The sequence below is a fragment of the Barbus barbus genome (genome assembly GCF_936440315.1).
Source record: "Barbus barbus genome assembly, chromosome: 18".
Classification (NCBI taxonomy): domain Eukaryota; kingdom Metazoa; phylum Chordata; class Actinopteri; order Cypriniformes; family Cyprinidae; genus Barbus; species Barbus barbus.
This window is the reverse complement of record NC_136746.1, coordinates 13,881,814-13,903,963: the sequence shown is the minus strand read 5'-3', so window position 1 is coordinate 13,903,963 and position 22,150 is coordinate 13,881,814. Positions and strand designations below refer to the sequence as shown.

The 22,150-nt window shown below is 36.3% G+C and overlaps 3 protein-coding genes across 3 annotated transcripts in view; 2 read left to right on the top strand and 1 right to left on the bottom strand.

Annotated features, from left to right (window-relative positions):
• Positions 1-2,976: 2,976 nt before the first annotated feature.
• On the top strand, positions 2,977-5,821 carry LOC306884298 (uncharacterized protein). The gene is made up of 6 exons (XM_079440040.1): positions 2,977-3,080; positions 3,191-3,279; positions 3,426-3,540; positions 3,808-3,920; positions 5,289-5,403; positions 5,566-5,821. The coding sequence occupies exons 1-6, from the start codon at positions 3,044-3,046 to the stop codon at positions 5,739-5,741; spliced, it is 645 nt and encodes a 214-aa protein (XP_079296166.1). The 5' UTR covers positions 2,977-3,043; the 3' UTR covers positions 5,742-5,821.
• A 232-nt stretch (positions 5,822-6,053) lies between these two features.
• LOC306884337 (coiled-coil domain-containing protein 172-like) lies at positions 6,054-12,073 on the bottom strand. Its single transcript, XM_079440109.1, has 8 exons — positions 11,863-12,073; positions 11,632-11,717; positions 10,408-10,524; positions 9,975-10,140; positions 9,238-9,339; positions 9,030-9,132; positions 7,102-7,189; positions 6,054-6,909 (listed from the first exon to the last, which is right to left on the bottom strand). Exons 1-8 carry the CDS (start codon positions 11,939-11,941, stop codon positions 6,880-6,882), a joined length of 771 nt encoding a protein of 256 aa, XP_079296235.1. The 5' UTR covers positions 11,942-12,073; the 3' UTR covers positions 6,054-6,879.
• A 2,892-nt stretch (positions 12,074-14,965) lies between these two features.
• Positions 14,966-22,150, top strand: part of gfra1a (gdnf family receptor alpha 1a) — a 71,982-nt gene continuing 64,797 nt past the window's right edge. The window contains exons 1-3 of the mRNA XM_079440108.1: positions 14,966-15,342; positions 15,900-16,202; positions 17,036-17,119. Coding sequence (XP_079296234.1) covers positions 15,303-15,342; positions 15,900-16,202; positions 17,036-17,119 — 427 coding nt within the window. The 5' untranslated portion in view covers positions 14,966-15,302. The remainder of the gene's footprint in view (positions 15,343-15,899; positions 16,203-17,035; positions 17,120-22,150) is intronic.

Below are 22,150 nucleotides of genomic sequence, written 5' to 3'. Positions count from 1 at the left end.
GCTTTAGGCAGCGGTTGTCCTAACACAACAGATGAAAAGCATTCGCATTTGTCCCTCTGCCAGGCTCACGCAGTTAATTGCATTAGACTGAAAATAAATAAAAAACTATGATTTATGCTCTAATTAAAATCAGAAAAAATGTAGCATTTTTGCCAAGTCCTCAAGTTTAAGCAGCTGTTTTAATTTTCTCTTTTACTGTTAGACATAAATCCTTTAGTTTGAAAGTCATTACTAAAATGCAAAATGAACACAACCCCAATTATTTGGCTGACAAAGAATTACACTGCAATAAGCAGCATTAACCACTCAACAAATGTATGATCAATGGAATGTGCATATCCCACAAACAACAGAAAAGAGCCACTCTGTTTTTGTCTGGCAGGCCACTGGCTAGGTATTAAATGTTTAATAATGTAAAGCTGTGTTTAAGCTGCTTTTCTGTGGAGACACTTAAAGAATAGGTTAGAACATTACAACCGTACAATCACCACTTCCAAACCTCTTAACCCATAACAGGAGAGCTCTCATTAAATCTGTATTCACCCTCAAAGACAATGAACTAAAGACTCTACAATCAAGTAAAATGAGTTTACTTAAAGCCTTTGTCATCGTTGTGTACTGCAGTAATTAATCCTCAAATTAAACAAATGAGCAATTAGAGGAGTAAGTAATTATTATGATTTAATGTGTTTGATCGAGCAGTCCTTTGAGGCATGATTTAATGTCTAGGTATTCCTGCAGAGTGAATCTTCATTAGCCCAAAAGTAGTGCTCTCTCTAGTGAATTGTTTGACAATGTTCTTTCATGCTTTTACTGCCTGAAACACACTAATACATTTTAAGGTGCACTCGCAGTTAATAAAAAATAATACAGAAGAGATCAGAAAATAAGATCTGCAAATTAAATTATGATTTAATACATTTAAATAAACACCTCTGGGATTTATACTGATTTTTTTTGCAAGAAATATGATTATTATTTTTTAAATTTACACTAAAAGTTTGGGGTTTGTACAATTTTTTTTTCAAGTTTCTGAAAGAAGTCTTATGCTTGCCCAGGCTTCATTTATGTGATCAAAACTACACTAAAAACAGCAATAGTGTGAATTACTGTTAGAATTAAATATAATTGTAGCGATATTTCATGTATAACGCTTTCATTTCAATATGTTTTAAAATGTAATTTATTCCTTTAATGACAAAGTTGAATTTTCAGCAGCCATTACAGCAGCTGACAAAGTCACATGACTCATATTTTCCTGGATTCTTTAATGAATGGAACATTCAAAAGAACAGCATTTATGAAGTTTCTAGATCACATTTACTATTTGCACCTAGTAGTATTTTCTTTTCCATGACATGGCAGTCAACGGGGACTAACACATTCTTTAAAATATCTTCTTTTGTGTTTAGCAGAAGAACAACTTGTGGGTAAGTAAATGATGTCAATTTGGGTGAACTATCCCTTTAAGTGAATGGTATAAATATTGGCACAGTTGGTTACTGTCAAGGCAACCTAGCAGTGTTAATTTTGGCAGGTATTAGTCTTAGTCTTTATCTTGAGACGAAAATGCTTAATAGTCTTAGTCACATTTTAGTCATTTGAGTCTTTCATAGTTTTAGTCTAATTTTAATCGACAAAAAGTCATTGCATTTTTGTCAACTTTTAGTAATTACTTTTAGTCAAACTGCAGTTACCAACATTTATTTTGGTAGCTATTTTATATGTAGTATTCAAACAAAAATAGTCATCAATTCTTCTCTCTTTAGACCAAAACAATTAAGCTTAGTTATGAGAAATTTGAATCAAGGATTGAATTACTGGAATAAATGTTCATTTTTTGGTAGAGATATAAATTAAACTCATTTTTCAGATACAGTAGGTTTACTTAACAAGTATACATTTAACAACTTTTGTTGGTTAACATTTATGACACAGATAATTAGGAATGCTGTCCATTTAAGACAGAAGGTATGTATGTATAATAGCCTACTGACATGCACACCTGTTTAAGCTCACTTAAACCATAACGGACTGTATTTCCGAGAGATACTCTACATGAGAGACATGTGGACTGCTGTGTGTGTATTTGAGCGCTGAGAACTGATTGCGCGCTGTATGAGAACTGAAGAAGTGGAGCGCGCGCGCGAGAGAGAGCACTTCTATCAGCGCGTTTCCGCCTATCGCACCTTCACTGACTTTAAGTTAATCGACAATGAATTGTGACTCCCGGGAAAAACGGGACGTCTGGCCATTGTTTCAGATCGCTAGTTCGCGTTTTGGTAGCCTATCGTCCACTGCGGCTGCCATGTAAACGCACCTTATCCAATGACAGAGACGCACATTTTGAAAGACAAGACAGTTAATTTAGCCTATAGGATGTATTTTGAATGTCCGGTAGTCCTCAAATAACATTTAGTCCCATCTCGTCTTGTTAATGAAGACGCACATAAATTTCGTCATAGTTTTTATCATCAGATATTAGTTTTAGCTCCTCAACGTCAAGTCTCTGTCACAGAAAAAAGGTTCGTTGACGAATATTTTTTGTTGTCGTCTTCGTCAACGTAATTAACACTGCAACCTAGTTGAGAGACGGAGGCAGCAAGGTGCCAAAGTCGATGTTAGGATAAAGCTGTTAAGTCCAGAACCACTCTGACCAACAGTGAGTGAGTAAATATCCTACAGAGATGCAGGAGTGCAAAACACAACTTAATATCAAAGCAAACAGAAGCTGAAAAACACAACAAAAGAGTTATGAAGTATACCAGGGTAGTTGTGTTCTGGCAATTAGTCTGTTCTGTTTGAGCAGTGAAAACATTTAGCACGTTGTCCATTTCTGATTGTCTTTTTTTGGGAACATGACAGAAAATAAAATGAACGTTGAACTAAACAGACATTTGCACAGCAGGTGTGTTGTAATTTGGTAAACAAGATGAATGCACATTCACCTATGATGCAATAAATTTTCCCAAAAAGAACGATTCAGAGGTAAACATAGCATAGGGTCTTTTGCAACAGAACTAACAACGTGAAATTTACAGCAATGAGCAGAATATGGAAGCAGCTTTGCTTGCTCTTTGGTAAGCATTGTTTAGATTACTTCACACCATGCATGCTAAATCTTGAATGATTTGATTCTTATATCTCTGTAAAGATGTTTTACTTGAGATGTCTTTGTGATGTTCTACAGCATTTCTATTGACTACAGCTAATGGAAATAATAATTCTTCCTGTTCATCCTCTGAATTTACTTATGATCACATTGACAAACAGCTTCAGGTATAGAATTATCTACAGCTACGATTCAGACTCAAACTATCTATTAACATACAAAATATTGTTTTAATAAAATCACTATTGACTAGTGCAGGTACGTATAAAAATACAATGAGATTTTTATATTTATATAACCTCTCTTTATTTAGGCTTTGAAAAATTGTCTTGAAATGGAATCTATTACATGGACAGCATACCAAAATGCAAACATTTTTAACCAACTACAAACACTGACTGATATCCTCCGGAAGCACCAAAATGAAGGTAATTCAATGACCCCCTCCGAAAAAGGTTCTAAACAACATACTATGATATTATCCTACCATGTTTTACTCACTAGCATATAGGCTGTTTTTCCAAAACTTCAATACAGTGCAATATCTGATACGTTTTCAGTTGCAAACACAGCACGGCACCCAGGTATCAGATGTGTACCTTATGCGATTACTTTTAAACATAGTTGAAAGACAGCGAGTTAAACACAGCTAATATGTATGTCTATAAAGTAATGAACAGATCCTCTCTTCACAGAGTTACGAAGGTTACTGCCAGCAAACTGTTCAGCTCCAGCAGTGCTAGAGGATGGAGGCCTGCTGTGTGTATCTGTGAAGAATAAGGCCTACTGTAAACCTATGTGCAATGCGGTATGTTGTACATTATTCTCATTGCTATAACAGGTTTTATTTTTGTTTTTTATTCATATAACAAAAAAAAAAAAATATATATATATACTGTATTGTATACTGAGATTTAAACATACAATTTTGATTTAAATTAAAATTAAAACAATGTTTTGTAGTTTAAGCATAACCTGCATAAACTTTTCCCTATAAAGTATAAATTACATTTCTGAGTTTAGGGTTTCTGCAGGTATTAAAAAGATCTAAAATCAAAGCAGAAATTCTTACATTCATAAAGTCATGACATTAAATTTTGCATGCACTGCAAAAAAAAAAGCCCTACCTCAGTACTTTTGTCTTGTTTTCTAACAAATATCTAAACCAAAATATAATATCTTATCTTAGAATATCTTAAATCAAAATACATTTACTGGAGATTGAAAATGAAGAAGTCTTATGAAACGGAACAAAAATATTTATGCTTGAAACAAGAATAAATATCTGCCACTGGAGTCAAAAATAATATAATCTTCCCTTTTAATGAATTTATTTTTTCTGACTACATTGGCAGAAATTTGATCTTGTTATAATCACAGTCATTTTGATCAATTTCTCAGAAAACAAGACTTATCTTTTCTTATCTTATTTCATTTTGCGTCTCTAGTAAATGTATCTTGATCTAAGATTCTGCAAAGAGTATGTGCACTTTTGTAAAATGTTTGCAAATGATTTTTTCACTTTTATAGGGACTACTGAATAGACACTTTATTTGAAGCTTGTTTAAAGTGTGTGCCCCTATTATGGATTTCTGAAAATCACCTTTCATGCAGTGTGTAACACGGTTCGAAAACAGTTTTAAATCTGAAAGTGCACCGTGTATAAAGTTATTGTCTCTCAAAATCGTTGAGCAAATCGTTAGGGAGTCATTGCGCAAGTAAGGTAAAAATAAATGCATATTGCAAGACAATGAAAAGGCTTTTTGACCTTGCATGCATGTCAAACTGTTGTCGGGGACCAAAGTATGAACCTTTCATTACCCATAATAGGGGCACTTTAATGCGAAAAGTACTGAAAATCAAAATGTATTTAATCAAAATGTTCTACAAACATGTGTTCACTTGAACACTTGAGGCAAATGACATACTCAAGCAATGAAGCGCAAATACTGCAAGTGTGGCAAATGTGATAGGTTGTACTTTGCAAGTGTGCAAGTTCTACCCTGACAGACCTCAACAGACATAACCCACTGATTCATCAGCGCCTCCCAGTGGACAACCCAAGATATTGACAACAAGCTTAACAACAGAATCCATGCCAGTCCTATAGGGTACACACCAGCATCCTAAAAACAAAACATGTATTCTTCTGTATTTAATCTTTCCATGCAAACAGGGTTATGATTTCAGTTTTCTAAGAAGATCAAGGCTGTTTGAGGAATGCAGTTCTGCCACACAAGACAAGTGGACAACACAGTTCATTGGTGGCAACAGACTGGCTATATGCGACAGTAAGTTCTGAAAACATCACGCATACACATTTGTTTAAATCTGACTATATTATGCAGAAATATCTTAGGTTTACTGGTACCAATGTAAATCCTGAATACTATAGTGTTCAGGTGTTCTGAACGAGGTGTTTTCTTACATCTCCCATTAACTTCTCTCTGCAGAGTCCCACACTGCAGTGTCAGGAGCCCCTTCTGCCTACTTCCCTCAGGGCCAGGATTGTCAGAAAATAAAGAGCAATGAACAATTAATGGGGAACATCACAACAGTCTTCCAGTCAGAGCTGGTTATGGCAGGCATTACACAATCAATAGAGTCTTCCAGCCTTCTCTGTGGCTAAAAGAATAATTAAAGGAGATCTAAAAATTGTTCAGAACTGACATAGTGGATATTCTGTGCAATAAAGCTTTTAATAAAGTTTTTGGACTTGAGTCATATAAGTGCAAATATGTTAATAAAATGGAAACTATGGAAAATGTCACAATTAAGGAATTACTGTACACGATGTAACAATTAATGAATCTTCATAATGACAAGGCCCAGTACAAAAATACCCTAGTAGATCACAAGGGTAAAGCATAAAGGGCAAACTAGCACAGGCAGCATAATTTACAAAGAATAGTTTATTTATTTAGGCCTCTCTTTTTTTATTCTAAGTATTAGCAGTTTTAATTGGGGGAGATTTACAAAATCTTCAGACATTAGTCATGTTTCTCTAAGCGATTTTACAGTATACGATTAAATATGCTCAGACAATGGGAAAATAAAGCAGCCTATTACTCAGAGGGCTTCAGAGGATTTAATTTCCGTGGCTGGAATTATCTTCCCATTGGGGTCTAAGGAGGAGACAAGAATCAGACAGATCAGCTTAATGGCAGATGTGCACCAGTCATCCAATCATAGCTTGAGGTCAATGAATCTGTCCCTGTTCATTTTAAACATGATTGCGTGATGTTTAACATTTCCGCCGTGCTGAGAAATTGTGTGTGAGTTTCTTTAGACAGCCAAAATAGTCCATTTCCATTTGTGTCCAAAATGTTTAATGACATATTTAATAACAAAGCAGCAGCCTATTTTTGGGAATTACATGAAAGCAATTTGGTCTATTTGCAAGCATAGATAAAAGGTAATTCAAATGTTCTCTTTGGGATGTATTGTTGCAACAGAACCACTAGATGCCAGTGTTATCCGCATTTTAGATAAAACTGTAATGTGAATGCATGACAGAATCAGATGAAGATGGGCATCTAATAACAAGAACATTTCTACTCTAAAAAGAGCTAGTTTAGTTAGACTTTTTTAACATTACAAATAAGCAAGATCTAAACTATAGTTGTTACAATATTGTTTAAACTGTACATGAAGTCTGTGACCAACTAAATTAAATAATTGAAAGGCAAAACATAAGTGATAGTAATATAAGCCTACAAAACACAGAAGGTTTTTGAAGCACATGCTGAAGTCTCACTGAAGCTCTCTCAACACAAAATGCCCTTCTGTGATATCTTCTGCAAAGAAAATGTTTTTTCTTCATTGTATGACAACAAACACGTTCCTATTAGCATGTTCCTAGAAAGCTCAATAACTAAACTGCTTAAAATACTTCCTCAGTGCCTTAGCTTCGGGTATAAGTAGATTGTAGAAGGGTCAACGAGAAAGACCATTTTTTATTTCATTGTGTTTGAAAAGTACATAGTTACCAGTTGCAGGGAGCGAATCTCAGAGCTGAGGGTCTCTCGCAGAAGTTCAAGCTCTTCTTCTTTGTACAACTCCAGCTCTTTCTTGAGTCTGAATGGCACACACAGACACATGCATGAGAACTGGGCATGGTTAACCAATCTTGAGGCTCAAAGCGAAATGATACAAGCCTAAAATGACACATGCATTCATCATATTTCAAATCTTAATAAATAAATAAAAAATAATCTTGTTCAAATCATTCCAGTTTACACTTCATATTATTAAGAGAACTAAAAGAATAGAGAAAGATATACTTAGTGAAATTGACAAATCACTCAATCATTGTTTTTTGTTAATTTCTTTGATTGTGTTGAGCAGAGAACTATTACTGTACTAAGTGTACTTTCTGAAAGCTAGTTAATGTATTTGTTAGAAATAAATTTATAAATGCTGACTTGCAAGGAAATATCAGTCTAAATACTGGATGTTTAGATAAATAGATAGATTGATATAAATGATTCATATATTCATACATTAATTCATATTCAGGGAAATGATTGCAGGAAATTTGCACATTATTTCCAGCAGAGCCTGAGGGGCGTCTCTGCTAAAGCGAGCACAGTGAAATCCTTAGCATGCTACAGGAAAAGCCAACCTTGAATAAGCACATATTCACTGAGTACAGAATATAATCACAAAAATGACACGGATGGTATACAATCTTCCTTTATCAGGTTACAACTACAACTTTAAGAGAAAAGCGAGCCTTAAGGCCAAAATGTATGTGATAAACACCACAGCCTTGGGAAACCACAATTTTGCCTGTACAGTAAGGAAATGTCTAACGGGACTAATTAAAACTAAATATATACTGTGCCAATGCTTAGCTTTTCATATATAGACATAATTAAATGAGCTACTTTAGACTGAAAAATTGCTTTGGAAAAAGACATTTTCAAAACAGAGTACTGACATCAGAACAAAAGTAAGCAAATCTTTTTTGAAATGAGATGTTTCTTGTTCCAGCTTAATGGGTTTCCAGGATGTAACCAATTAAGGCAAATCAACATAAAATAATGTTTTGTTTAAATGCACATTTTAAAAGTGATTTTAGCATTTACTAATAAAGTTTAGAACAATTATGTTGTATAAATTTGCACTCACACAAAACAACTACAACAAAAAATGTTTTATCTATTTGGTGTGAACTGCAAATAAGGAATGTGAATAAGCTCATTAAATACTGCTGGAAATCAACTTGGAGGTCTGGTTAAGTTAAAGAAAATCTTTTTTAGAGTCATAAAACATTTAAAACTAGAAACATCTTCACGTTAGCAAAATAAATCACTAAAACCTTGCCATGTAGTAAAGTTTGGGAGTTTCTCTCAGAACTTCCACTTACATAGACTGAATTTCTACTGACGTGTTAAATGGCAGATGATCAATAGAGGGGAAAAACTGCCCTATGCACAATGGGGGCATGTGTTTAAGTGTAATTCATTACTACGTAGGAGAGGAATGAACACATGCTGAGCTTAGAAACGCTGTCCCAAAAGCCTCATCCTCAGCACATCCTGTGAGCTTATACAGCCTGTCCTATTAATGATGAAGATTTGTGCTACGCTCCACACACTACCCCCACGTATGATTTACGCACCCCAGTGGAGGACCTTTCTTCTGAGACAGGGTAGCTATCGATCCCCTTTCCATCATCACTTCCTACTGGGGCGCTGATCTGAAGGAGTTGTGTTTATCTAACTCTGGACCGGACATAGTAAGCAACATATCAAAGACCTAATTAATAGAATGGACCTAATGCTGCATTATTTACACATGCTGAAGGGACAGGAGGAGGAAGATGGAGAGATGGATGAAGGGAAATTCAGCAATCTTCACTCACGCTCCTCATGGATCATGCTAACATTACGATAGGTGATAACTTTCTTGCCTAATACAAGTGCTGTCTGTCAAGGGTTTCTGACGGACCATGAGCCTCTCTGTCTTCAAACTCTCTGTTAGTGCCACTGCTTCCTTCAGATCTCTCTCTATATCTGCAGACGAACAGAAAAATAAAGGGATGAGAGGCCTATTTTGACACATTGAAATTTCTAAACTCTGTCAGAGGAAGTTTTTAAGTGAGCAGAGCCCTGTTTTACCTGTAAGCTGTGATTGTATATCCTGGAGCTCAGCTTCTAGTGATCTCTTCTCTGCCTCCATGGAGCTTAGAAAAGTGTTCTTTTGCTTCAGCAAGTCCATCTCTGAGGAACAGCAAAGGTGACAACTTAAGTAACCTGCTGGCAGGTGGTTAGAGCTACAACAAACGGTCCTTTGAAGAACAAGCACCACTTCAATGATAACTTTGTGGATGCCTTCTGAATACAAAGTTTTGTTTTCACCTTGTCATACCTTCTTTATACCTTCAGATATGTTTTATCTAAACCTGAGAAACAACCGTGCATTTTCTGCAAGCTGAATGACACTTCAGCATGTCAACGAAGGCTAGTCATTCAGTGCTTGTTAATCTAAATCTTTTGGGTGAAAGATTTAAAATTCCTAAAATTGTTAAAAATTAATTTTAAAAAACTTGCAGTATTACTGTATCTTTTGATACAAAAAAAGTCTTGACGTGCTGAGACTTAAAAATCTTACCAAGCATACATTTTTGAACAGTACTATACATAATGATGGATAATTGCCTGATATTAAAACTTATGTGCAAGCCTATATTATCTTATTCAGCAGTGACTGTAGACTATTAATTCCCAGCTATTACTGGTTTCATTTAGATCAGATCTGCCTTATGCACAGAGTACAGTATTTTGTTCTCAATACATTGATGTGTGCAGTGCATTAAATACTTTTGTCTGATATTTATTTTATTTTTAACTTTTACCTTTGTGTAGCGTTTCAGCTTCCAGCTCCAAGCTCTGGATTTTAGATAGGGTTTGGGTGTGAAAAACAGCATTTCTGTTGCTGATTAGGTTGAATTCATTGTTGAAAGTTATAATTTCCTTCAAGAATTTCTCTCTTTCTTCACAGGATTCTCTTTTCAGTCTGTCCTGAATTAAAAAATAATGGAAAGGCTATTATGCAGATTACAAATAGTACAAAAGCATATTGTAACACTTCAGCATGTGCATTGTAGTGGATGATGGATAATGCTAGGTATGAAAACTTTCTTTATCAGTCGACATGATGGTGACCATTTTCATAATTATAATAATACTATTTCAGACTTTGTTGTGTTTCAATGGAGTGTGTAATGAAGAGACAACGGTCTTTCTAAAAAGAAGGAATATAACTCCAATGTGGAAGGTTGTATGTACCAGGTTTTCTTTGAGATCTCTCTGCAGTCCAAGGAGTTCCTCTTTCTGGCTTTCCAGTTGATCTTGTCGCTTTGTCATCAATGCAAACTGCAGTTTGGTTTCAGCCAGGAGCTGAGCCTATGATCACAAATTAATCATGAATTTGATCAGTGTCTTGTGTCAGATGGTCCCCAAATGAAGGATCCCACAAAATGAACTTTGCATTCACAACAGTGAAGTTTTCTAACTGGCTGCACAAAGACATTGCGGCAGCACAGCATGTTGCTCATCTGTCGGATCAGTGGCTTCAGTGCTGTTTGTTAAGGTAAGCTTATGTCATTTTGTTTGTAGGTCATTCTGTAATTGGCATAGCATTGCCTTTTGAATTCAAGTCTCTGCTTCTCTCCTTTTACCAGCTCAGTCAAATGTGAAAGACATCAAGGATCCTTCAGGTAATTATTCTCTACCTGGCTTCAAAGAATGCAAGCAAATTATGTCTCAATTACACGAGATGCGTTGGTCTGACCAAACATATTACGCAGAAAATTAGACACGTCTTTTGTGACATTCACCATCTCAGGTGGATCACTGAGGTCATTCAAGGAGTCTGTACTAAATGTTTTAAACTTGCTATAATGCATAACAATTGTGAAAATGTTAAAGACACATTTTATACAAATATGAATATTCACTGCATGATTATCAGTTTATGTGAATAGGACACATCTGGAAGTTTTTGCATTCAGAATCCTATATATAGTCCATCTCTGTACTGACCTCAGTAAGCTATTGACCTCTTTAATCAAATGACTCAATTGCACATTGACTTACTATGTCTGACAATGGTATCAAACCAACTGTATACCATATGTTTGCAAGGTTAATTGTATTTTTAAAGATTTTTCAACAGTAATACTAATGTAATCTGAAAGAAACGAGATTGATTTTGCAGTGCCGCTTTGAATTGATCCACTCCATTTTAATGTATCCTGTCCATTAGATGAAGTGTTTTAATCATGAAACAGAATGCCTTTTCACAGCGCCAAAGGATATTAATACTACATATCAGCTTTCTGCACAGATAAACTTTAAGATGAGTGGCAGTTTCTGTGTGGCAATATTTCTATCTGAGGTAACGTTAGGCCTATACATTCACTTAACACTTAAGAAAAATGAAAAGGGAAATTAATATTTTCTAATCTGTCATTATGTGTCTCTTTTTAAACACTGGGTAAGAGACCATACCTTCTCATCCAGTTCACGATGTGCTTCCTCCAGTTTTTCACGTGAGGAGTTTATTTTGTCCTGCACACTCTTGATGGCATCTTTAACTGAATGAGCAAAATAACGAACATTTTCTACAAGCTTAATTTTGTACAAACTTACGAAATATAGACATATTTAATGTGAAATAATTATATTGGTGTTTCTTAACGTTTAAAAACACTCGCGAGCTCATTGCTAATCTGCTGTTACCTTCATGAAGCTGCTTGATATTTTCTGACACCTGCTGCTCCGCCAATAAAATTTGCTCAAAAAGAGTGTCTAGACTCATTTTTATTATTACAACAATAATAATGAAGGGAAAAACAGGAAAGGTTAGTTTGTAGTTGAAGTGTTTCGCGGGGAAAGCGTTTCGAAATTAACGTAGTGGGCTACTCTACTCATGCTATGCGCATGCGCAATCTTACCACCTACTTAACGCACTGTGCGCAGCAACAACACTTTAAGGCAAATAAACAAACTTTGCCTAATCTACGATCTTGGTAGGCCAGAACTTATCTATAGCTGTCTACTTACGCTTGTCTTTATTTATAATTTTATATTTCTAGCATAATATAATTTATTTGTATCTTGTGTGCAGCATTAAAAAGTGTGTTTCATTGTATATAGGCTACCACATCAGATGCAGTTTGTCTGCCTACTTAGCAGGGTAAAGACGGCAAAAGAAGAGGAATCTGTTCTTGGTACCTTTATTCTCATTATTACTTTAGATCAAATTCTTCAGAAGTTGCACTGGCCATACGAGCATGTAAAGTGGATACTGACAATGGCATTAATTTCCAGGCAGTGGCTGTCTGATATATAGCCTTGCAGTACCTACCCACCGATGATCCACTGGCAGAGGTGTACCTAGACACACCACCTGTGAGAAATGTGTAAGCCCATGAGATAGCTCAGTCATTTGGCCTCCTAAACTAACGGTTTCATTCATCAGCAGCCTACTTTGAAGTGCAATTTAAACTGTCAGTCTCGCTATTGTTTGCCGTTTGTAAGCACAGTCAGCAATCAATAACTTTAATTTGGTCCAGCAGTATTTGTCACGTCATTCTTTACTTTCTCCAGTTTCCCAGACACTGCTGGAAAGAATGGTCTTGATTTGGTGCCATGCAGCACATTAAAGTGTTCTAGTTTATATGATGGTGACTATATAATTTTGACATTCATTTGCAAAATGAGTTTGATGTTTTTCAGGCTTTTTCTTCAACAATCAAACTCTTAAATCAGAACAGTTTCATTTATTGTATGATACAGTGCAAATCAGGCCATGGCCCATCCAAGAAACCATCCAACACCCACCACCTCAACTGTCCGGCCCACCTTAAATCTTGGAGCTGGAGCCAGGCCTGGTACAAATCGATTTAGTTATTACAATTCAGATAATTCCCATTGAGAGAGAGAGGAAGAGCGATGAGGTGAGGGGAATATTTCAAATGATCTTGAACCCTGCTCGTCACCGATGGCCTGTAGAAACCCAGTTCTCCACTTACGGTTATTAGAATGAAATGAACTCAGGTTAATTGAGAAATGCATTTAAACCAGATGAGAAGCAATTACGCTTGATTGAACATTTGTCAATAGATTTGTCCAGAATTATTGATCCTTTTATGGGCATAAGGATAAACGTCAAAAGGTTTCGATTTTTTTTCTCATGTAAAATTTAATCTCATTGATAAGGAGAAATGGATTTATATTTAAGTTAACTATAAAGCCATTAAATTGTAAAAAGCATTAATAGGACAGAATAAGTAGAATGTAATCCACCAGCCTGTCCTCAACACAAGGATATTCCAGTGGTTCTCAGCTGGGAAGTGGTCCTATTTTTATTTTTTTTTTACAAATTATATTTAAATAATAATTAAAATACTAAATCTGTCAACACTTATAGGCTATGTTCTAGTAGGAACACTGTCACTGTGAACAGGACTCAACATGTCATATTTCTTAATTTGGAGAAAAATCAGGAACTTTACACTCACCTCTGATAACCCAAACAATTTTTCCGTTCAGTGTTTAACCTTGGCAAACAAACTTTCAGTTTTCCCCTCATCAATTGTTAGTGGATCTAAAATATGTCAACTTCTGTTTGCTTTTTCACTCTTCGGAGACAGTCACTCATGTTCAGCTTTTACAATTTCCACAGTGATAAATTCCACATTTTGAGCGTTATTTTATTTACTTATTTTTTTAGCATTAACTATTACATTAGTTACTATTACAGTTAACAGACCTCCCCCTCATGATTGTAAAGCGCTTTGGGTGTACAGCAATACACAATAAAGCGCTATATAAATGCTTCATTCATTCATTCACTCAACTTAACAAATAAATGTAGCCTAGCTAATTGTTGTTGTCATTATTATTATTATTATTATTTTGTTTGTTTGTTTTTTTAGTTAGCTATAGGTAATGACTCTGATTTGTGTTTATTAAAAGGTACAGGCACGCTTTCTGGAGAGGTAGAGGATAAAAATCATTGCTGTTAAGGTTGAGATCCACTGGTCTAGTCATTTCATTAGTAAGATGCATATACATGCCAACAGATGGCGATCTCCGTCTTTCAATAAGACATAAACTACTGAGAGATCGCACCAAAACTTTATTTGAGAATAAAAGACATAACAGCAACTATTCAAATATTGTCATTACGTTAAAGAAAAAAAAAAGTAATTTTAAATGTTTCAAGGCAAAATAAGTATTTTAACGTTCTTAAATAAAACTGCATTAGGCTATTTCTTTATATATTTAGCCTATTTTTATTTAATGAGAAAATGTGTTTGTTTGTTTGATAAATTGCCACTGCCAAGGATCGGTCTTCATGATGATGTCACCTATATGTGATCTTCATGCATGAAACAAAACTATATTTTCATTGATATCACCTAGGTCTTCGTAGTTTCGTAGTAGGCTACGCTATTTTATTGAATAAGTAGGCTAATTACACGCATCTGCATTTAGACTTTGACACGCGGAACAATAGCTACGTGTAAATCATTTAGCCTACTTGTTTTCACTGGTTAGCAATTTACCAGTGCCATACCAGACTAATCTATTCATATAATAGCCTACCATTCAGACCAGATTATACAGGTCAGGCCAAATGCGCTTTCAGCGTCAGCAGTGCAATTTCTTAAACACACTCGCCAATTGGCGAGAAATAGAAAGCAAGCAACTTGCATAACCTCCATACATAGTTACACAATAACAGAGAGCAGTAAACACTATAAGTTTTGGAATGGCAAAACTGCACGTCTTTGTCCTGTTGCCGTGCTTCACGCAGAAGCGCTGAGCGTGCACTGAGTCGCGTGTGGTTTTTGGTTTGGGTTACAGCGCAACTGAATGCCTCACTGCTGTCGCGCGCTCAATTGCACGAGCATATCTTGAGAGCTGGAGTTTTATTCTGCTGCCTTGCGACTCATTTTCTTTTTGTTACGTTGTCTATGAGTCTTAATCCAAGAAACCATTCCATATCGATTAGTGACAGTTTTGGACCAGGTTATAGGCTATAGGCTACTCTGGATGTACATTGTGACCAACGATGTTTCAATGGACCTGAATGAGAAAGGAATATTCTTTTCATCGTCAAAACAATAAATTGCGTGTTTGAGCCAACTTACCCACGGATAAAAAGCGGAATGATTTTCGCCGCGATTTACATCGTTTTGCCGCTGTTGGGTGAGTTTAAATGCGATTTTACATATTCAGTGATTGATTGGTAAACGATATAGCAATCGATTAGTAATAATACACAGACACGCAGTATTGTATTTAAGAATAAAACTCAGATGTTATCACAAGACCACCAGAAAAAGAGTTTCTCATATTGTAGTCTTTTTGATTCTGTCCCATATATAAATATATTCTAGCCGATATGATGTTACTTGTCTCATAACTAGGGCATATTTTAGCTTTTAAGGATCAGCTCTGTTTGACTTTCCACTTAAGTCTGCTTAAATCTTTTTGTGTTAATATTTTAATCTCTAAAGCACCTTAAGTTTATTAAATACTTATAATCTTGAACAATATCAACTCGAGAAATGTTCCATACACAAAAACATAACAAGAACAAAAATAAAATAAGTATTTGAACGAATGAATATTTAATTATTTTTGTTATTATTATTATTATTATGATGTCTTTTGTAACAGTCTCGAGTAGCCTAGTTTTGAGGCATTTCAATAAAACTCGATCCTATCCGTGATATGATTATTTCTATTGTCGTCCTCCATAGATGTGCTGTTATCTGCCGAGGAGTCTTACTTTACGAGTTCAAACCGGCTGGACTGTGTGAAGGCGAACGAGCTGTGTTTGAAGGAGCCGGGATGCAGCACAAAGTATCGAACTATGAGGCAGTGCGTGGCGGGGAGGGAGACCAACTTCAGTATGATGACTGGAGTGGAGGCGAAGGATGAATGCCGGCTTGCGTTGGACGCTTTAAAGCAGAGCCCTTTGTATAACTGCCGCTGTAAAAGAGGCATGAAGAAAGAAAAGAACTGCCTGCGCATCTACTGGGGGATCTATCAGCATTTACAGGGTGCGCGGACTTGCCTTCTTCTATAGTGCACTGTAAACATATGAAGCTGTGACAATATTTAGCTTCAAATTGCAGTATAAAGTTATAATCATATTTTTTTCTGACATTGTTTATTTTTAATACTTAGCAGCCAATAATACTAAGCCAAGGAAGTTGCTTTTCTGGGTTCTGTTATCAGATAGGGTCACTGTAAAGTCTTCAAATGCCTCTCTGAAGTGTGTCCATTAAAGTTTATGGAGTGTGAGGTCATCTGATGCTTTATGTTAGTGTGTGTGTGTGTGTGTGTGTGTGTGTGCATGTTTATGTGGTTTATGAGGACACAAATTTGTATAATGACATGGGTATGACAGAGGTATTACAATATGAAGGTGGTTTATGAGGACACTGCCTATGTCCCCGTAATTCAAAAGGCTTAAAAAACATACTAAATGGTGTTTTTTTGAAAATCTAAAAATGCACAAAGTCTCCTGTGAGGGCTAAGTTTAGGTGTAGGGTTGGTGTAGGGCAATAGCGCACACAGTTTGTTCAGTATAAAAACCATTACGCCTATGGAGAGTCCCCATAAACCACAAAAACCAACATGTGTGTGTGTGTGTGTGCTGGAGGGGGTCTCAACTGACCAGTATAGCTAATCAACCAGAAACTGGCTCCGGAAATGTAAATCCGTCCCATGAATCAATGACCCAAATACCAACTAACATAAAGTAGAGTTTACAGCTTTATAGTTTGACCCTCACATGTAATAATGACATCTACGATGCACTTAAGATTTCATAATTGATGTAGAATTTAATTATTGCTATTTAGTCACATGTTATTTGTTAATATTACAGGGAATGATTTACTTGAGGATTCTCCATATGAGCCTGTGAACAGCCGGCTTTCTGATATATTTCGACATGCTCCCATCTATTCAGGTAGGATGTGCTTTTTTAATCTAATTAATTTGTTTTAACAACAAGTGGATCAAATAAAAACTGTTGGTTGGATTGCTATGTGGAAAAAGACTTTGATTTGGTGTAGTTTAACCAGTGGGAATGGTATTTTCTCCAATGTCCTACTTGTTTTCCTCCCTTTTTTTCCTCTATATGCCCTTGTGGATGCATGCAATCTTCTGCTCTGATCCTCAGGATCTTGCATGGGGAGATATAGTTCTGAATGTTCATTGTTAGTGCTCAGTGAACCATTATAAATGCTGTACACTTCAGCCAACTCTAGGGGCAATGCAATAGTATGGTCCAGGAATGCAGTTTGAATGTGTTTTATTTGGGGGAGGGCCTGCAATTAAGTTACTTTTTAAATGTACCTCGTGTTACTGAGGCAAAATGTTTGTGAGGGTTGTAAGGGTTGTGTGATCTGGCCTGAGATGCTGGATGCTAGCTTGGATCATCCTCTAGGTGGCAATGTTGTTCCCTACTTCAGCATGGAGAGGGCCTTAATAAAAAAAGAGCAGAGATGCGCTGTCAAAGGTGTGCACAACAGATGGTGACAGCAAAGGTTTAACAGCACCAGATTAAGTCTAATTGAAAGTTTTCATTTTCTGCAGCAACTGATTTTCTGAACATTAGACTGAGAGAGGGTAAAGGCAGAATAACACTTAATATAATTAACAACTTGCATTGAAATATTTTTGAAATGCATGATTTATGACTGATTTTTTTGAAGAAAAAAAACTAAATTATATATATATATATGTATATATATGTATAATTAAATTTTTATATGAATAAATATGTACTAATAAATATTTTATTAATAAATAAAGTGTAAATAATAAATTAATATTTTTGTAACATTTATTTATAGATAATGGTTACTGTGTGAAAGTGTGTTAATGACAGACTCCCAGCTGTTACAGATTTGTAGTAAAAAAAAAAAAAAACTTCAACTTGAGAGGAAACTTAAACCTTCCAAATGCAATGTCACTGGTAAGTCATGTCAATCAAAATAATGAAAGCGAAGAACCACAAACCTGGGTAGAGCTTCCCTTAGGGAACCGGAATAAGGTGGTAAACACCACAGTAATTAAAATAACATGTACCTTGCTACTTTTCCCTCACACTCTCTCACTTTGTGGCTGTGAGTGCAGACAGTTACGGAAGAGTGCTCTAAATCTGAGGGTGCTCCTTATTCCCTGTTGGAAAGCTTTTTACGTTGATTGACGGCTGAGTTCCACGGCTAAGAACAGGCCAAGCGGAGAATCAGTCCCCCACCTACATGGGGATTTATGACACAGACACTGAGACAAAGCAGACTACAGTCTTGGTGTCTGGGAGTAGTAGTAGGTCACAGAGTTATCACTTCCTTCTTAACAGTTAGAAGATTAAAGATGAACTTTTGTTTTAATTTACATGTTTAATGTTTGTGCTGATTTAGTTACATTATGTGTTTGTTTTAATGTGGTGGAGATAATGGTAACAATAAGAGAGGCTATGTCTCAGCAGTATACTGTAGTTATGCTTATGATAATTTCGGCCACTTTCAGAACTGCATCTTTAATTTGTCTGGCCAGTAATTGAACTTAGAGGACCTTTGAATATAAATCCTAATACCCAACATAATATTTTATACTGATACTGTAGTTTAGAAGGAGTGAGTTTGAATTTTTTTAGCTGAGTGTTACATAATTCGTCACCTTAGATAATCATATTTACAGCTATAAATCTCAGAAATGGAACAAGTCTGCTCTTTTTACCATCATTACATTTTTTAACAGCCATTTGTTTGTGAAATCTCACACTTTAAAGAAGTAAAATGATGCATTGCTCATGACATCACTGACAGCATATTTTAAAATAAAAGCTAAAACAGCCAGACACAAAATGTTATGTTAATGTTATGGTCTCCCTTTATAAAACACAGCTGTGCTCTATTGCGGTGTTGAGCATAGTTGTGTGCCTGTGAGAAACATACTGAGTCCTCATGAAAACTACCTCTCCCCCTGTCTATTTTCCTGCAGAGTATCCTGCTGGGTTTTACCTGTATTGATGTCTTCTCTCCACTCGATTAAATGGCTTATTGAATGCTGCAGGGCTTCCTCTCTCTTGGGACTATTGCCCCTTATTTGCCTGAAGTGCCCTCATATGCCTCAGTGCCAATAAAACAAACCCAAAGACAGGGGTGTTGCAGGGGTCAAAGTTCCAATAGTTTCTATAGTAGAGCTGCTGCAGATGGATTGAGTTTGCAGGTGTGTCTCCCTCTGTTCATAAATGCAGATGTCTTGCTTCGAAATGGCCTGAAATGTCAACAAATAGGTGAGGACAGGGAAATGTAAACTGTTTAGATGGTGAGTTGACTGAGATCCCGTTCACCTGGCCTGAATGACATTTTCGGGTGTTTTTACATTTTTCTTTTTCCAAGTTTTGCCGGTTAGACTATATTTAAACGGACAGTCCACCCAAAAATTTAATTCTGTCATCATTTACTCACTGATATTGTTTTGAAAAATATTGGTAACCAACCAGTTTGGTTTTCCATTGATTTCCATTGTACGGACAGAAAATGAAATCAAATTTAATGGGAACCGGTTTGGTTAACAACATTCTTTAAAATATTTTCTTTTATGTTCCACAGATATAAAATCATACAGGTTTAGAACAGCAAGGCTGAGTAAATGATGACAGAATCTTCTTTTGGGTGAACTATCCCTTTAAGAAGTCTGGAGGGGACACCAGGACACTGGCTTTCAAAAATGCCGGTCTTTTCAATAGTGGTAGCAGGTTTTAGGTGTGATTATACTGTGATTTCTCACTATAATACAAAACTGCAAGGAAAGGTTGTAAATAGAGGGAATTACTAAGTAGGAGATAGTACGCTTAAAGGAGTGAGGAAAGCATCACGTTTCACAGCTAGTTTATTCACACTTATTTGGCACTCTCTTGTCCTCTGATCTGAGTTGACTTTGCATTACCTCCACATCATTAGGCTTTACGCAGGAGGGGAACCGAGAGAAACTAAGCGCCTGAACACTCGGAGCACCCTTTACTCTCCTGTGCTGAGAAACTTTCTTTTTTTATCTCACCAGTATCTGTTTCTACCATATTCTGCTGAAGAGTATCTGAACTTGGCCTAGGCAGTAGTAATTTAATCTTGTTGCGAGGGGAAATAAAAATGCACAAGTTTGGAAAACAAAAGCCATTAGTGTCATGGAGCTGCATGGTGTAAAATTGGGAGTTTGTTGATAAAGTCCTTGGCAATATCAGCCAATTGTCATTTAGCGTTCAGTGGCCCTGTGAAATAAATGGGGCCGGGGGGAGAATGTGACACAAAGTGTAATAGCCAGTCTGCTATGCTGCTTGAGTTGGCTGGGCTGAAATTGCCTAAATGATGGGGTAGCCATGAGAAAAAGAACAGGACATCAAACAATTTCAGAAAGCATGGCAATGAATAAGGATGAGATGCTTTATAAATTTGTTATTCCGTGGCCTCTCTGGAGTGCTTTTTGTTGTAACAACTGTTTGGTTGCCATTGTGGAGATATGAAAGACATCTAGCACTCAGAATGAAATCTGTCTATCTATCCCATCTGCGTATCACCCATATATCTAGCTCTGTCTGTTGATCAACATTTAGTATGTTTACTTTGCAATTTTCATGTTTTGTGGTTAGCAGAAGGTTCTAGCATTCCCTTTCCCTTTGTGGTGTCAACTTTAGGTAGTGTGAGTGTATGACCTTCCAGACTTTCCGTGCAACACTTCAGAAAATCCCTATACTGACATGACGCTGTGAAGCTGTCAACACCTAGCTAGTGGCGGAGCAGCGCTCGGTTAATCAGTTCCAGACTGAGAGCACACTGTTTCATGGAGTACGCTGGTCACCATAAACTCACCATGACAGGAGAATATGGACATAATTTATGTATGATTATAGTACAAGTATTATGTAGCTTGGGTTTTTAATTATCAAATATTTAATGTCGACAATGACATGCCACTTCTGCACAGTTCTGCTGTTTCCACACACTGCCGACCCAGCATTGCTCTCTCTGTTGCACAGGTGTTTGATGCCTCTCTTGACACAAAGCACCGGAACTTCTTTCATTTCAGCAGGAGTGGGAGCACAGCACTTGGCAAGCTCTCCTTAAACGATTTACCCTTCGAAGTCAGCCTCGATTCCCAACTATAAAAGCTCTGTGCACCGTGGTGCTGTTCTGGGAAAGTCCATCACGCAATACAAAAGCCTTTCATGTTGGCAACTGTACGTTGACTGTGTTTAAGCAGAGACTGTTAGTGTGGATCAAGCAGGCCAAGGAAGCATCAGGCCATGATTTCCCAGCTCCCCTCTCTCTGTTTTGTGGGTTTTGCTCTGCTAAACTCTCTTCTATCCTCCTGGAGCGAGCTGCTGCTCAGGGAGACTTCAGCTATGAAAGCTAATCAATAGCAAGCCATGTTAAAATAGAAACTTGAAGCTGTGAGTACAAGAAACCATCGATTTTTTTTGTTTCTCTCTTTTTCTTGTCGCCTTAGCTCTTCCGTTTAGATGGATCAGAGGAGTATCTGTCTGTTGCTTATGCTCAGGTATACAGTTGCAGTACAGTATGGACATATTAAAACTCAAGTGAAATGCAAAGTAGTTCCATACAAGTAGTCTGACAAAATCTCAAATGGCATCAGCGAAAATCTGTTTTTCACTGTTTCAGGGAATTATTATTATAAATTTTTTTTACAACTTTTTATTTCTCTTGATTGTTTTTTGCAGTTTAGAAATCAATCTACATCAACTAGAAAATATTAATTTGTTTAGATTTTTTTTTGGTACCACATGGTAATATTAATATACAATGCAATTTTTAAAGGACATTTTTGTTACATTTTGTGACATACTTTATACAATAAACAATTTGTTTACTGTTTTGGGTCACAAGATGATGTCCAGTGTGTGAGCTGGGTAACAAAACTAATAGATAGCCATTGATCTCGATTAACAGCGTTCCCCTTTAAGAGCTCAGAT

Excerpts from the sequence above, each read along its gene's own strand:
- LOC306884298 (XM_079440040.1), top strand. The coding sequence starts at position 3,044 with ATGAGCAGAATATGGAAGCAGCTTTGCTTGCTCTTTG. Across the intron at positions 3,081-3,190 it reads GCAGCTTTGCTTGCTCTTTG|CATTTCTATTGACTACAGCT; the intron begins GTAAGCATTGTT and ends GATGTTCTACAG. Across the intron at positions 3,280-3,425 it reads ACATTGACAAACAGCTTCAG|GCTTTGAAAAATTGTCTTGA; the intron begins GTATAGAATTAT and ends CTCTTTATTTAG.
- LOC306884337 (XM_079440109.1), bottom strand. The coding sequence starts at position 11,941 with ATGAGTCTAGACACTCTTTTTGAGCAAATTTTATTGGCGGAGCAGCAG. Across the intron at positions 9,340-9,974 it reads AGCTGAAACGCTACACAAAG|AGATGGACTTGCTGAAGCAA; the intron begins GTAAAAGTTAAA and ends GCTGTTCCTCAG. Across the intron at positions 6,910-7,101 it reads AGATTCGCTCCCTGCAACTG|AAGATATCACAGAAGGGCAT; the intron begins GTAACTATGTAC and ends TTTTCTTTGCAG.